The sequence below is a fragment of the Lissotriton helveticus genome, chromosome 3_1 (genome assembly GCF_964261635.1).
Source record: "Lissotriton helveticus chromosome 3_1, aLisHel1.1, whole genome shotgun sequence".
Taxonomy (NCBI): domain Eukaryota; kingdom Metazoa; phylum Chordata; class Amphibia; order Caudata; family Salamandridae; genus Lissotriton; species Lissotriton helveticus.
In genome coordinates, this window is record NC_136061.1 from 1,341,769,697 (window position 1) to 1,341,784,638 (window position 14,942).

Sequence of the window (14,942 nt, forward strand, 5' to 3'; positions counted from 1 at the left end):
AAAAAAATCTTTGCAATGCATCGTTAGGGATAAATATCGCTTAACTTTGGTAATATGCCCCAACGTCTGTTAACGTTCGATTCGAAGGAAATCAGGAATTGTTGAAAAACATTGTGTGCGCCATCTTGTCTTTTTTCAAATGCCACACTTTTGTCGTGCACGGCAGCCATTTTAGATGCCTTGACCAGACCCACTCTGTGCACGCTGTCGATCCTTAGCATGGCTCCCCACCCTCGCAAGCATCTCACCCAGGCAGTGGTCACCCCCGCTCTCTGTCTTATGCATGGGTAATAAACCTCCCCCCATCTGCGCTGCTCTTCCCTGAGAATCACACCCTGTGCCCGCCCGACACCTCCCTTTCGCCCTATTCACTACCGCACCCTCTGACACTCCTTTTCCTCTGTGTCCGATTGTCCAGGCCGGTCCTAGGCTATCAGCTAGCCCTGCAGATGTAGTTTATGGCCACAGCTGTAAAGAATCACCCCTCTTCAAAGGAGTTATAGTAGATCAAGGCCCACACTCGATGAGATCCGTCACAGCAGAAGCGTTGCTATTATCTGAAAACCATCCTGTATTGTGATTGGGGAGGGGACCGAGCGTGAAGCGGAAGATTCCAGGGATGACTCTTTGTACATCAAAGTTTTTACAATTATGTGTCACATTAAAAATATATAGCACTCCGACAAAGTAGTAAGATTATAAAACTTTAATAATTTATAAATATATACAAGAAAACAAAAATAGTAATAACATATAAACATTTTTAGAGAAAAACAACGAAGTAGCGGTCGGCTGTGCGAATAGTCCCAACGCAGCACAACGTCCAGATTTCCGGCGTGGGGCGTCGCGGGGGGTGGGTCATCAGTAGCAAACTGTTGTGCGAATAGTTCCAAGGCAGCAGAACGCGCCGAAATCTAGATGACACGAAAGTGATGTCTAGTAAGTTGCCACCCAGCAAATAACGGCGTGGGGCGTCGCGGGGGGTGGGTCATCAGTAGCAAACTGTTGTGCGAATAGTTCCAAGGCAGCAGAACGATGGCACCAAGGTGATGTCCAGTAAGTTGCCGCACTGGTTTTGGTATCCTACAATGCTGCTCCGAATAACGGCGTGGAGCGCCCCGGGGGAGGCGGCGTGAACGGGCCTCTCCAGGTGGAGTCTCATCTGTTTTAGTGGGGCGCCCCTTTACCGTTTCAGTTGCCATTCCGTCCGCTTTTGGTCCACTGTGTCAAAATCCGCCATTCAGCTGAGTTGCGCCCACTCTTGCGGTGCAGCGATAGGCGGCTGCCACAGGACTCTCAAAATGGCGGCAGGCTCTTTCCTTTTTGGGCGTGGTCCACTGAAATGGCCCTGGGACACCTTGGAAATCGGACGCTTGTCTGCTAGGTCTTGGACCCCATTCTCGAAAGCGTCCCCTCCGCCTTGAGAATTCATCAAAAGTTTTGGGGGCCCCGACTCCTGCAGGCTTCTGGTGGGGAGCGGCTGCCATGATTGCTCGCGGAATGACCACGACGGAGCTACGAGATGGTGGTGCTCTCATGGTGACGCCAGTTTAGTCTGAAACATCCAGAAACAAGGTGGGGCTTTCATCGTTTGGGGGGAAAAAAAAAGTTTTCATCCAATGAAAAGTGTTGTTTTTAGGTCATATGATCAAGCCTTCCATCATTAGGAAACCAAAAGTAAAATGAACCAATGAAAAGTTTTATAAACAAGTCACATGACCTGTTATGCGGCATAGGGTATAAAATGCGGAGAAAATACGTTGGCACGTGAGGCGGCGTCAGTAGCGGACCGATGTGCGAATAGGCCGAAGGCAATACAACGCGCCAAGATCCGGATGGCACCGAGGTGGTGTCATAGTTGAGAGTTCTGAGCAGCGGTTGTAACACTGTCTGAAGCTTATTTGCAGCTGCTGCAGCTTCACTACGCGCCAAGATCCGGATGGCACCGAGGTGGTGTGTAGCAAGTTGCCGCACTGGTGTGGCCATCCTACAATGCTGAAAGTCGGCGTGGGGCGCCCCTTTGGCCTGTGAGTTTGCGTCAGTAGCGGACCGATGTGCGAATAGGCCGAAGGCAGCACAACGCGCCAAGATCCGGATGGCACCGAGGTGGTGTCTAGTAAGTTGTCGCACTTCTGTGGCCATCCTACAATGTTGAAAGTCGGCGTGGGGCGCCCCGTTGGCCTGTGAGATGGTGTCAGTAGCGGACTGATGTGTGAATGGGGCCAAAGGCAGCGCAACAATATTTTCTACTATATTTCCGGAGTAGAAGACACCACAAGGCGCTGAGATGCCAAGATCCGGATGGCACCGAAGTGGTGTGTAGCAAGTTGCCGCACTGGTGTGGCCATCCTACAATGCTGAAAGTCGGCGTGGGGCGCCCCGTTGGCCTGTGAGATGGCGTCAGTAGCGGACCGATGTGCGAATAGGCCGAAGGCAGCACAACAATATTTTCTGACTGACACCACAAGGCGCTGAGATGCCAAGATCCGGATGGCACCGAGGTGATGTCTAAGTTGCGGACTGATGTGCGAATGGGGCCAAAGGCAGCGTAACAATATTTTTTGTATGGAAGATACCACTAGGCGTTGAGATGCCAAGATTCGGATGGCACTGAGGTGATGTCTAGCAAGTTGGTGTGGTCATCCTACAATGCTGAAACTCGGCGTGGGTCGCCCCATTAGCCTGTGAGATGGCGTCAGTAGCGGACCGATGTGCGAATAGGCCGAAGGCAGCACAACGCGCCAAGATCCGGATGTCACCGTGGTGGTTTCATAGTTGAGAGGCACTTCATCTGCAGTGGGGCGCCGAGATCCGGATGGCACCGAGGTGATGTCTAGCAAGTTGCTGTACTGGTGTGGTTATTCTACAATGCTGAAAGTCGGCGTGGGGCGCCCCATTAGCCTGTGAGATGGCGTCAGTAGCGGACTGATGTGCGAATGGGGCCAAAGGCAGCGCAACAATATTTTCTGACGAGAAGACACCAAAAGGTGCTGACATTCCAAGATCCGGATGGCACCGAGGTGGTGTCTAAGTTGCGGACTGATGTGCGAATGGGGCCAAAGGCAGCGTAACAATATTTTTTGTATGGAAGATACCACTAGGCGTTGAGATGCCAAGATTCGGATGGCACTGAGGTGATGTCTAGCAAGTTGCTGTACTGGTGTGGTCATCCTACAATGCTGAAACTCGGCGTGGGTCGCCCCATTAGCCTGTGAGATGGCGTCAGTAGCGGACCGATGTGCGAATAGGCCGAAGGCAGCACAACGCGCCAAGATCCGGATGTCACCGTGGTGGTTTCATAGTTGAGAGGCACTTCATCTGCAGTGGGGCGCCGAGATCCGGATGGCACCGAGGTGATGTCTAGCAAGTTGCTGTACTGGTGTGGTCATCCTACAATGCTGAAACTCGGCGTGGGTCGCCCCATTAGCCTGTGAGATGGCGTCAGTAGCGGACCGATGTGCGAATAGGCCGAAGGCAGCACAACGCGCCAAGATCCGGATGTCACCGTGGTGGTTTCATAGTTGAGAGGCACTTCATCTGTAGTGGGGCGCCGAGATCCGGATGGCACCGAGGTGATGTCTAGCAAGTTGCTGTACTTGTGTGGTCATCCTACAATGCTGAAACTCGGCGTGGGTCGCCCCATTAGCCTGTGAGATGGCTGTTCTTTGGATTTGGGCCTGGTCCACCAAAATGGCCCTGGGACACCTTAGAACTCGGACGCTCGATTTTTTTTTCCTTTCCTGTACATGCAAAAAAAGGTAAATGCCCGGTACGTTACACGCTTCATCTGCCACGATGAACTCTCCAGAGGAACCGAAAAAAAATATAGTTGTGGTAACTATACCATGCATCGTCATATGGAGAGGTGGCACCAATTAATTATAGTGCTGCATAAAAGAGAGATTTGGAGGAGAACCCCTGACCTGCTAGTACATTCATCAAAGAAGTGGCACTGAGAGCTTCAGAGGCAAGGGAAACGGTCTCAAATATTTAGAAGAACTTTGGAAAGATTAAAATGACATGTTTAGATTGTGGCAAATTAATTTCATGTGGACAGATGAGTGTTACTCTAATAAATACAGCATATGAAGATCATCATAGTCGATGGTTGGTAGAGACATTTTGACTATATCCTGGACCTGCCCGTCCTCGCCCAAAATGGCGCCAGAATAAATGGGACTCGTAACTCCTTGTTGTGTACTGGTTGCAGAACCTTGAAATCACGAGATACGTATGCAGTTTTGAAGCACATGGCGGGCGGGGACGAGAATTGATTGAATATTTCGACATCCCTATTGATATTAAGTTCTGATGTGTTATTGATTACTGTACTGTTGAAAGTTCGAATTAACGTCACCCATGGTACTTGCCCGCAAATGTATATCTAGATAATTTTATTGTAACTGGCCCTGTCGTATTTTAATTATAAAATGTACGTCCACCGATTCCGTAACTGTTAGACACCTTAGTTCTTGCAACCTAATGGCCCGCCCGTTACGTTCCTCTACAGTGTAAATGTCTATTCATCATATACGATTACAGTTTGCTCTGTGGCAGGCCCACGTGGTTATAGGCTCGTATTTGTATAATGAAATTTTCTCAATAAAGGTTTTTAAAAGAAAACATGGTAGTAGTATATACATTGGTAAAGTTTTTAATAATAGTGACTGTTTTAGAATCATTAAAAGGCAAGTGAAATAAAGCAGACCAATTACATGAAGGGTAAAAGGTATAATACGAAGGAACGCAGTAAAGATAAATGGTCAAGGGCTGTTGTGTTTTCTATTCCTGCAACATAAAGTGATCGATAAGAATCTCATATTCAGGCGTATCGGCGACTAAGACAGCAGGTCGACCCTCTTTTGCTCAACGGCTCCGTCATGGGACGAAGAAACGCTCTTTTTCTCGAAAAAAGAATATATTTTACTTGCAGGACAGTTGTAAAATTTCCGGGAAAGTACATTAGCCTGGAACATTATAACATATATTTAAGAAAAAATAATGTTCGGAAGTAATGAAAAGCGTAATTTTTAGGTCATATGACCAAGCCTTTCATCATTACAATAAGAAAAGTAAAATGAACCAATGAAAAGTTTTATTAACAAGTCACATGACTTGTTATGCTTACGTTACGCGCTGCGCGCCCCGGATGACTTCCGGATGCGCTAACGCGGCGCGTCATATGACGCATTACGCGACAACGCAGGTACAGAATATAGTCAAAATGTCTCCACCAACCAGCGGTCGGAACACAACCCCTTTCAGCAGGCTAAATAGTTCTGTTAAATGACAACAGAAGGGACAGGCAACAAGAACCATCAGTCAAAGAGGGGAGAGCTAGTTCTTCTCTACCGGGTTACATTGGGGCGCTACCGGAACTGATCGAATTGGTAGTCTACAGTGTTTCTGGATGTTTCAGACTAAAGCTGGGGTTAGCATGAGAGCAGCACCATTTCGTAGCTCCGTCGTGGTCATTCCGCAACCAATCATGGCAGCCGTTCTTTATCGTTATTTTGGGCGGGGTGGGTGGCGGAGCCGAGTTGTTTTGCAGCCATCATTGTGTGGAGTTCAGTTCATCTCACTAGTTTTGTATTTGTCATGAGGGGTTGTTCCTAATGTTTCTATTTTAGCGAGGTCAAAAAGAGATCCCATTAGTGGCCTACTGATTTTGCTCGATTCCTTTTCTTTCTTTTTTTACACGATTTTTCGTTATCTGCAAAGACTGAACAGAGTATTGCGACTCTGTGTTTGTTTGTAAATAGAGAATGAACCAAAGAGAACTAATTCTAAAACAGTAAATACTTGGATAACAATCAATCAAATGGAGAGAGAAGCAGGCACGACGGATTACAATGGGGGCAAAGACCTGCGTTAACTACCTTTCACTATCTGCAAAGAGAGAGTACTCCTAATAGAAATGAGGGGGGGGGCACCATTCAAAGCAGATCAGTGTGCATAAATACGAAAATGTTTTCACTTACCACGTACTTGACATTCGACAGCTTATGATATTTGCTATTAAAAAACCATTGAAATTCACTGAAAAAACCATAGGTTATAGACCATATATAGTTAGGAATTAGCATTTACAAAACCTTGAAAATTCACTGAAAAAACCATAGGTTATAGACCATATATAGTTAGGAATTAGCATTTAAAAAACCTTATTTTACTCACACAAAACCATTGAAATTCCATATATAGTTAGTTGCACTAACTATATATCGCGCACCTGCAATCCACTGCTGATCATGTCACATATTACATCATTCATGACATGGTCAGTGACATCACTGATGACATCACTGATGACATCTCAAATGACATCACTGATGACATCACTGATGACAACATCCAGTGACTGTATGTTTCTGTAAAGTTAAAATATATCTTACATATTGAAGAATGAGTGGATGTATAAGTGTCTGGATGAAGGATTTAGTAGGTGCGTGACTGACTGTATGAGTGAGTGATTAAATGTGTCTCACTGAATGCATGGGTTAGTGACTAAACTGTCTTAATTTGTGCATCATTATGTCTGTTGTTCTGTAAACTGCTGCATGTGTTGATCATTAGCTATACGAGAGGCTATATGTGTTATTAATTGCTTGCCCAAGTATTTCTATGGGAGATTGAGTTTGTGTGGGGGTGGCTGGAAGGTGTGTGACTCTATGCATAGATGTGTGAACAGTTTATTCACTAGGTGTATGAGTTCAAGAGTGCATGTGGAAACAGCTACATGGGCAGTTGACTGTGTGCATGAGTGTATTGATGAGTGAATGGATATCTCAATGCTACATGTCATAGTAAGTACATATGTAAAACACAGTACATGTGAGAGTTGGCATATATAAATAACTGTGCATGAGAGCCACCGAATGAGTGAGTGGTTGTATCGATCATTGTGAACTTGTATCAGGGATTGTATAAGAGAGTAAATATGTGTTAGTATATGTTTCAATAAGTAAGGTGTGTTTAACTGTATAGTTGAAGAAATGGAGATGAGATTGTTTCTTTGCATGACTGACTGGGTGTGTGAGTAACTCCATGGATGAGTGGAAGTGTGTGAGTGTCTGTATACACTGAGTGTATCTAAGGTTATATTAGAGTCTGAAGAGGTTTATCGTATTAGCACAAGAATGATGTCAAATGAGATGTCATCAGTGATGTCATCAGTGATGTCATTTGAGATGTCATCAGTGATGTCATCAGTGATGTCACTGACCATGTCATGAATGATGTAATATGTGACATGATCAGCAGTGGATTGCAGGTGCGCGATATATAGTTAGTGCAACTAACTATATATGGAATTTCAATGGTTTTGTGTGAGTAAAATAAGGTTTTTTAAATGCTAATTCCTAACTATATATGGTCTATAACCTATGGTTTTTTCAGTGAATTTTCAAGGTTTTGTAAATGCTAATTCCTAACTATATATGGTCTATAACCTATGGTTTTTTCAGTGAATATATATATATATATATATAACAACACAATGCAGCCTTACATAGCAATGCTGTAAGAAATTCCCTTGTATATAAATACATTCCAATAAAGCAGGGAGAAAGAAAGCATTTGAAAACTGCTTTATTATACAATAGAAAACACAATCCTGCAAGGAAGAATGAAAAAACATTGTCAGTACATAGGCTGCATTGCAGAAACATCAGTGTAGAAAGCTGAAAAGCGAACCCACAGGAACATATGGAATAAGCTGGCACCGTGCCTTTAAGGCAGCCATGACCCCTAGCTTGCCATCATGCCTCAGGGGTAACAGTTAGGTCAGTTGTTCTTTCCGGCTACTTCTGTCAGGACCCTGGTGACTTCAGCTCTAACTTTTTTCTGATTTCTGTCAGAAAATACTTCAAATTGTTGTCAAAAGCTTTTTACTTTGACGTCTTTTTGTTGTTGGAGTATATCTCTGCTATTTTTAAGAGTTGAGCACTATTTTTCAGTCAAAAATGCCCTCTCTTTTGGACTCTTGCCCTGCCTGTGGCAAGAAGAAGGCTAAAACAGAATGGGCTGGCTGAAAAGGGGAAATCTCTCCTTCAAGAAGCAGGTCTCAGATGAAGAAGAGGAAAGAGAGAGCCACCACTCCATCTAGAAGTAAGGTTCCAGTCTGCTCTCCATCGGCGTCGGGCTCGGCACCTCAAATTCCTTAATTGGCAATGAAAACATCGACGAGAAGACCATTGATGGCAGGCTCGCCATCGAGAGAACACCGGCCGTCGACGAAGAACACAGGTACGTCGGATCCTCCGCCGACGTCAACCCGACGATCGGCGTGGAAAAGTTGCTCTCTGTTGGTGTGGGCTCACCCAACGTCGAGAAACAGATCTCCATCGTCGCCGCCGAGTCGGCGTTCGATGTCGAGACATGCTCCGCCGTCCCAAGGTAACCGGCGACCGGTGTTGAAGCAGGCGTCTCTGCTGCCGTCAACCAGGCTGCGATCAAAGTCGAGACGCGCCTCGTCACCTGAGGCCAGGCACTCATTGCGTCCGTCTTCTTCCAAGCAACGTCTGACGTCGAAAGCTCGCTCTTCACCGACAGTGTGGGATTCGACGTCGAGACCTAGAGTAAAATACACCAAACGTTGTTCGACGTCGAGACGGAGGTCTCCGCCGATGACGAGAAGTGGCCCGATCTCGACAATACTGACTTCCAGTAGACGGTAAGTGTCGGGAGAGAGATCAACGTCGAGAAGGATTTCTCTGTCCAATAGTTCATCATTGAGGTCTCCGGCACGCTCAACGTCAAAGGCGAGGTCTATGGGCTCCAGACATTCGACGTTGCACCGTACAATGTGGAAGCACACTGAGAGGTCAACGTTGAGGAGATGATCAGGTTCTAGGGACTCACAAGTGATGGTGACGCAGAGCCGGTCGACATCGACGCCTTCCCCATCGATGTCACATCGCTCATCAAGACGCCGATCACGCTCCAGAAGCCGCAGAGAGTCCTCTCATTCTATTTGGAGCTTACCGCAGACAATTGCGTCATCACGCAATTCTTCTGCACATTTGCCTGAGCTTCTAAGTTCACCGCCAAGAGGCTCTCCAAGGAGACATCAATCTCCTCCAATCCATCTTTCACCCAGATTGCTCCAACCTCTCCATCATTGGCAGGCAGTACCCTCGGGTAACGCCCAGCGGCCTATGGACTATTCTAGTCCACTGCACAGATCACCTTTTCAATGTCTCGTTCAGGAAGTGGACAGGTCCCCGACCACTCGGACCAGAGAACACAGAGACAGATCCCCTGAACGCAGGTTGACTCAGGGTCATTGCAAGAAGCGGCGAACGCCATCTTGGTCCTCCTCTTCAAAGCACTCATCCAAAAGGGATTACTCACCTACCCTTACGGATAGTCCTCCTTCTAGGGTGTCACCTATAGATGATGTAAACACTTTTCACAATGTTCTCACCAGGAGAGCTCAAAAGCTGGGCATAGCCATATCAGCTCCTCAGACCACCACTTCCATCATTTTCGAGACCCTCCATCAAAGGTCTGCGACTAGGCCATTGCTTCCTTTGGTCCCTGGTATCATTGAGCCGGTGATGGACGTCTTCCTCACTCCATCATTGGATAAAGCCGCTTCAGCTCGGATCCTGAAGAAATATCGGATCCACCATCGGACTCTGTCATTATTGCAGCAGCGAAGAAGACACACGCAGTAGCATCTTCCTCCTCAGCTCCTCCGGATAAAGAGAGTAGAGCACAGGATTCTTGGGGACGGAAGGCTTGCGGCTCTGCAGTGTCTTCTCTTCAGGTATATAACGCTGCGGCTCTGCTGGACCGTTATGACAGGTCCTTATGGGATTCACTGGAGCGTTTCAAGGACAAACTTCCAAAGGAGAATCAACAGGATTTCTCTGGGATGTCCAGGAAGGTGCGCTGGTGGCCAACCAGGTAATCAGCACTGCAGCGGATGGTCCGTCTCTGGCGGCTCACTCTTATGCACATGGCCTATGTGCGCGAAGATCTTCCTGGTTGCGCCTCACAGCATTGAAACAGGAGGTGCAGCAACGCATACTGAATCTTTCGTTTCCTGGCACATCACTGGTCAGAACACACACAGATGAGGATATGGCCAGAATGAAAGCCGAGTTGGACACCCTAAAGGCTGTAGGCCTGGAGAATAAAAAGACGTTTAAACCACGATACAGGCCCTACAATCTGAAAAATTGCCAACAGAGGGTTCAAACCCCTCAATGGTTGCAAAACAAGCAAAACAAGTCCCAGTACCAAGGCCGTCGTTCCTCGAGAGGAAGATGAGGAAACCAACAGCAGTCCTCTTCCGCAACAAAAACTCAAGGGAAGCAATCAGTTTCTGCTTCCTCTAGCACCGTTGCACACTCCAGTGAGAGGAAGTATCTCAAACTACATTCAAGAGTGGCGCAACATAACCAAAGACTGAATATACTGAAAAATGGGTACGCACTACACTTTTGCGCGTCCCCAAGAGACATTCCTCAGCTAAAATCCCATAATCTACATCTACAACTCCTGCGTCAGGAAGTGTCGACCCTTCTCAAGAAACTAGCAATAGAAGAGGTCCCTCCTGCACAGAGAGGAAAGGGAGTTTACTCAAGATATTTCCTTGTTCAGAAAAAAGACCAGCCGAACAAGTTCAGACCAATTCCAGATCTACGTTCTCTGAACAAGTTCATCAAAAAGGAGAAGTTTTGAATGTTGGCACTCCATCAAATATTTTCACCTCTGAGAAAAGGTGAATGGATGTGTTTGGTGGATCTCCAAGATGCGTACTTTCACATCCCAATCACACCACAGCATTGCAAGTTCCAGCGATTCATGTTGGGCGCGAAACATTACCAGTTCAAGGTCTTAACCTTCCGCCTAAAGTTTGCCCCGAGGGTGTTCACAAAATGCATGGCAGTAGTAGCAGCAGCATTACATCGCCAAGGTCTGTTCGTGTAACCGTACCAGAACAACTGGCTGTTGAAGGGATCATCCCCCAGCATGGTGCAGAAACACCTTCACATCTGCCTGGATCTCCTTCAAAGTTTAGGCCTTCATGTCAACGTGGATAAGTCAGTTCTTTTTTTTAAAATATTTCTTTTTATTAAAACTTTTAACAACATAAACAAGAAAAAATAACAAGGCAATACAATCAATCGAATGGCGAAGCGTCCTGCGGGAGGGAAAGCATAAGATCATAATACAAACATTGACAGTACAGGATGGGAGGAAAGAGGGATGTAGCAAATCCGGAGACAATCCAAGCACCACAATAGGAGGAATGTCGGTTCAAGGGGAAGGAGGATCCGCCACTAAGTGTGTGAAGGGAGGTGTACAGATGTCTCCCCGGTAGGAGTTCCATCGACCCCAAATCTTGCCCCACTTGCGGGGCCTGCGACGTACAACATACACCGTCTTCTCTCTGAACATGCACCAATCCATATTTTCCTTCCAGGCCAAGACTGTGGGCGGCCTCTGAGAGCCCCACAACTGGGCTATATCCCTCTTAGCGATCATATTGCCAAGGGTCACCCACTGAGTCTGGGCCAAATCATAGTCATTGGGTTCCCAAACATTCAGCAAACATCGTCTAGCTTCAGGCAACAACGCAACACCCGTGACCTCTTCCATCACTGCATGCACTCGATTCCAGAAACGAACAACCACCGGGCACTCCCAGAGTATGTGGAGAAAAGTGCCCAAGAGGCCGCAACCACGCCTGCACAGCCCACCCGAAGCATAACCATACTGACCAAGCGTGGAACGGTAACATAGATCCTATGAAGAATCTTAAGCTGTACAAACCGGAGGCGGGCCGGAATTGCAACCTCTTTCGGCGAGGATATGGCCGACTGCCAGTCCTCGTCATATAACTCCAAGCCATCACCGGTCCAAGCTTCCCTCAGGCGCTGTAGAAGGTCAGTCCTATTGTTTATCAACTTCTTGTAAATAAGCGAAATTGTACTGTCGGGAACGTGTCCATCAAGCACCCGATCCCCTAGCGGCGAAGCCTCCGGAACAGTAGTGCCCGGAGGAAAAACCGCCATCAACGCGTGTCGGATCTGAGCATATCTAAAAAACTCCTTGTCACTCAAGTCATACTCCAGTCTCATTTCCTCAAAGGTTTTAACCCGATCCTTAGTCCATACATCATTCACCCTGCCTATACCAATAACGTCCCATCTATCAAGAGAAAAGACAGTGTACACTGCCCGAGGCTGTCCCAAAAAGTGGTCCCGCATATGGTCACCGTGGAACTCGTATCGTGGAGACATCTGTGCCCCCCCACAAAGTCCTGAATTAGATGATTTGCTCCTGCCCTGAATGATCCATACTGTGTACAATGTGAAGAGAAACTGCCTCTATTTGTCATGCCTGTAAAGATTCTAAGCTGATTTGCTAATTGTTTATATGTCGATGTTTGTTAATAAAAAGATTTATTAAAAAAAAAATTAAGGGCATCTAGAAATTTAGCTCTCTTGATGCAAAAGGGATAACACACAGGAAAGTAATTTGTAGTCATAAAGTATGACTGTTTCCATGTATAAAATAATTAATGTGGCTATTTTCACAATCAATACGTTTCCTCACAAGAAGACTAAGCACCTAGAGAAGCTGCACTACACTTCTATGGTCCTATATGTCTTTTACACTTCACTTCCAGTTGGGCGTATCTGGATGTACCCAGTGGCATGAGGGTGAACACAACTTTGCATTAAATTAGGTAAGGCTTAGGATGTCATAACACTGGAGCAACACATATGACTAGCCTGACAAATGGAACATTGGGTGCTTTTGTGGTTTTTGCCATGTACACTATGCATCCATGCATGAAAGAGATACCTAACTACTATTTTATTGTGAAATGTGATGCTATTATTCTGCACTTTGATCAGGGCCGGACTGACTACCGGGCGTTTTGGAATTCTGCCGAGCTGGGGGCTGATTTCACAGTTGTGGGGGCTGACTTCGTTCATGGAGACCTGCGTGTGCTTCGAAATAATTAAAGCAAAACGAATTTCATTCAGTACACGCAGGTCCCCATCAACAAAATCAGCCCCCAGCTCAGCAGCATTCCATAATGCCCAGTAGCCAGTCCGGCCCTGACTTTGATCTATTTTATCCTTTTTGTCAGTATTTTCAGAATGATGGTGGACCCTGAATATATATGGGCCATCGCCTGCCTGGCCGTTCTGGTTGGCCAGTATAATGCTTTTGTTGATCACATTACGCACTGAGTGACTATATATCATTTTCAGTCCTGATGAATGCCCTGAAACTTTGTTTGGGGACCACAGCAGCCAGAAACATGTTCACCACTGATCATTAAAAGGGATATATATATTTTTTCCTAACCACAGTTGTCTTTTTAACCATATCTTCAGTGGGCCACAGAATAATGTTTATTAAGCACCCTGGAGGTTGTTTTAACTACCACTGTATTTTCCCATTTTTGCACTTTGTCCCTCGCTTACCCTAAAACCATTCCTCAACACAAAACACCTCAGCTGCTCCCCACCTGGGGAATCGTAGCCCACACCATGGACCTTGCAGTCCGGGTGTGACGATGAAACCCCTTAATGAAGCATGTCACCCTCGGATGAGAGAGGGTTTTTGTATTAGAAGGATCCCTTCCCAGGCAATTTCGTCACACATTTACTTGTTTACATACCTGCTATTTTGTCGAGATACCAGGCGTGCTTCTTTGTGAGTTTTCATCCTTAATAGATTTGAAATGTTCCATTACGAGAGCTAGGAAACTTTTCATTTGCCTTGGGTTGTCTACACCTGGTGACCAAACCCTCCTCACTTGTCACAGAAATCAATTTGCCAGGAAATATTCTGGGTTATGTTTAGGCCAGTGCACTTTTCAGTCTCTCATTCAATCACTCTTAGGGTAAGCTGAAAAGTTGCATTTAATTTTGATTAAGTAGTTATATTTCAAATCGCTTTGCTCAAATATTACAGGCAAACTCCTCCAATGAAGAATTTCCCTTTGGTTTTAGATTATCAAATGCAGTAGGAATTTGTCCTAGCTATCTGAAATTACATAAGATATGGTTCAGTACAGTAGGCAAACAGAGGCTTGGAAATAAAAATAACTTACTGGCCACTTCAAGTGATGCATTTCTGCTGATAGCTTCTCCCAGGTAGTTTCTCGCCACACATATGTAGATTCCTTCATCGGATTTACTCCGACGGCCATGGACAATGCGCAAGAAGAAGAGGGAGCCACTAGGGAGCAGCATACGGTGCGAATGTGGGTCCTCCTTGTCTGTCTCCACCCGTTCCCCATCCTTGTACCACTCAATAATAGGGTTTGGGCGCCCCTCTGCTTTGCAATTGAGCGTAGCAGGCTCTCCTTTGGAGATAATTAGATCAGAAGGATGTTCTACTAAGCGAGGTGGTGAATCTTCAAGATGCAGTTGAGAACCTAAAGTGCAGAAATTTTTAAAACTAATTACAACTGTGAAATCACTTCATAGAATCAGCGGACACAGAGATCTAGGGCAGTGCACTCTATCTTAAATAAATTCTTATGACAGCACATTGAGATTCATAGAAAGCTTATTCTGATAAGCAAAAGAGATTCATTCATGTTATTGCATACTATGACTCATCCCATTTTACATGCTAAAGAGAATCATAACATTAATTTATGACAGAGCCACTATTTCCAATTTATCCTGAGAAGGAAATCCTTATCTTGATGCGCACTGGCAAGCCCAGGGCAGCTGTTGGCAAAATAGAAGAGATTCGCTTCTTTTATATCAAGGCATGGATGGGACACGTTGTGTTAAAACAATGAGCTGGGGAAATTAGAACGTTAGTGACTATCAGCAGTGTTTTGTCTGTTGTATTTGCATAAAAAGTTATTTTGCCAGTTAAAGTGGAATTTGCACACAGATACAGATGACTTTATCATATTGCTGTAATCCACAATTAATGAGATGATGAAT

At 45.7% G+C, this 14,942-nt stretch overlaps 1 protein-coding gene across 1 annotated transcript in view; it reads right to left on the reverse strand.

Annotated features, from left to right (window-relative positions):
- LOC144824966 (roundabout homolog 2-like) overlaps positions 1 to 14,942 on the reverse strand; it is a 1,188,518-nt gene that overhangs the window by 899,134 nt on the left and 274,442 nt on the right. Inside the window, exon 2 of the mRNA XM_078683904.1 lies at positions 14,090 to 14,416. Coding sequence (XP_078540030.1) covers positions 14,090 to 14,416 — 327 coding nt within the window. The remainder of the gene's footprint in view (positions 1 to 14,089; positions 14,417 to 14,942) is intronic.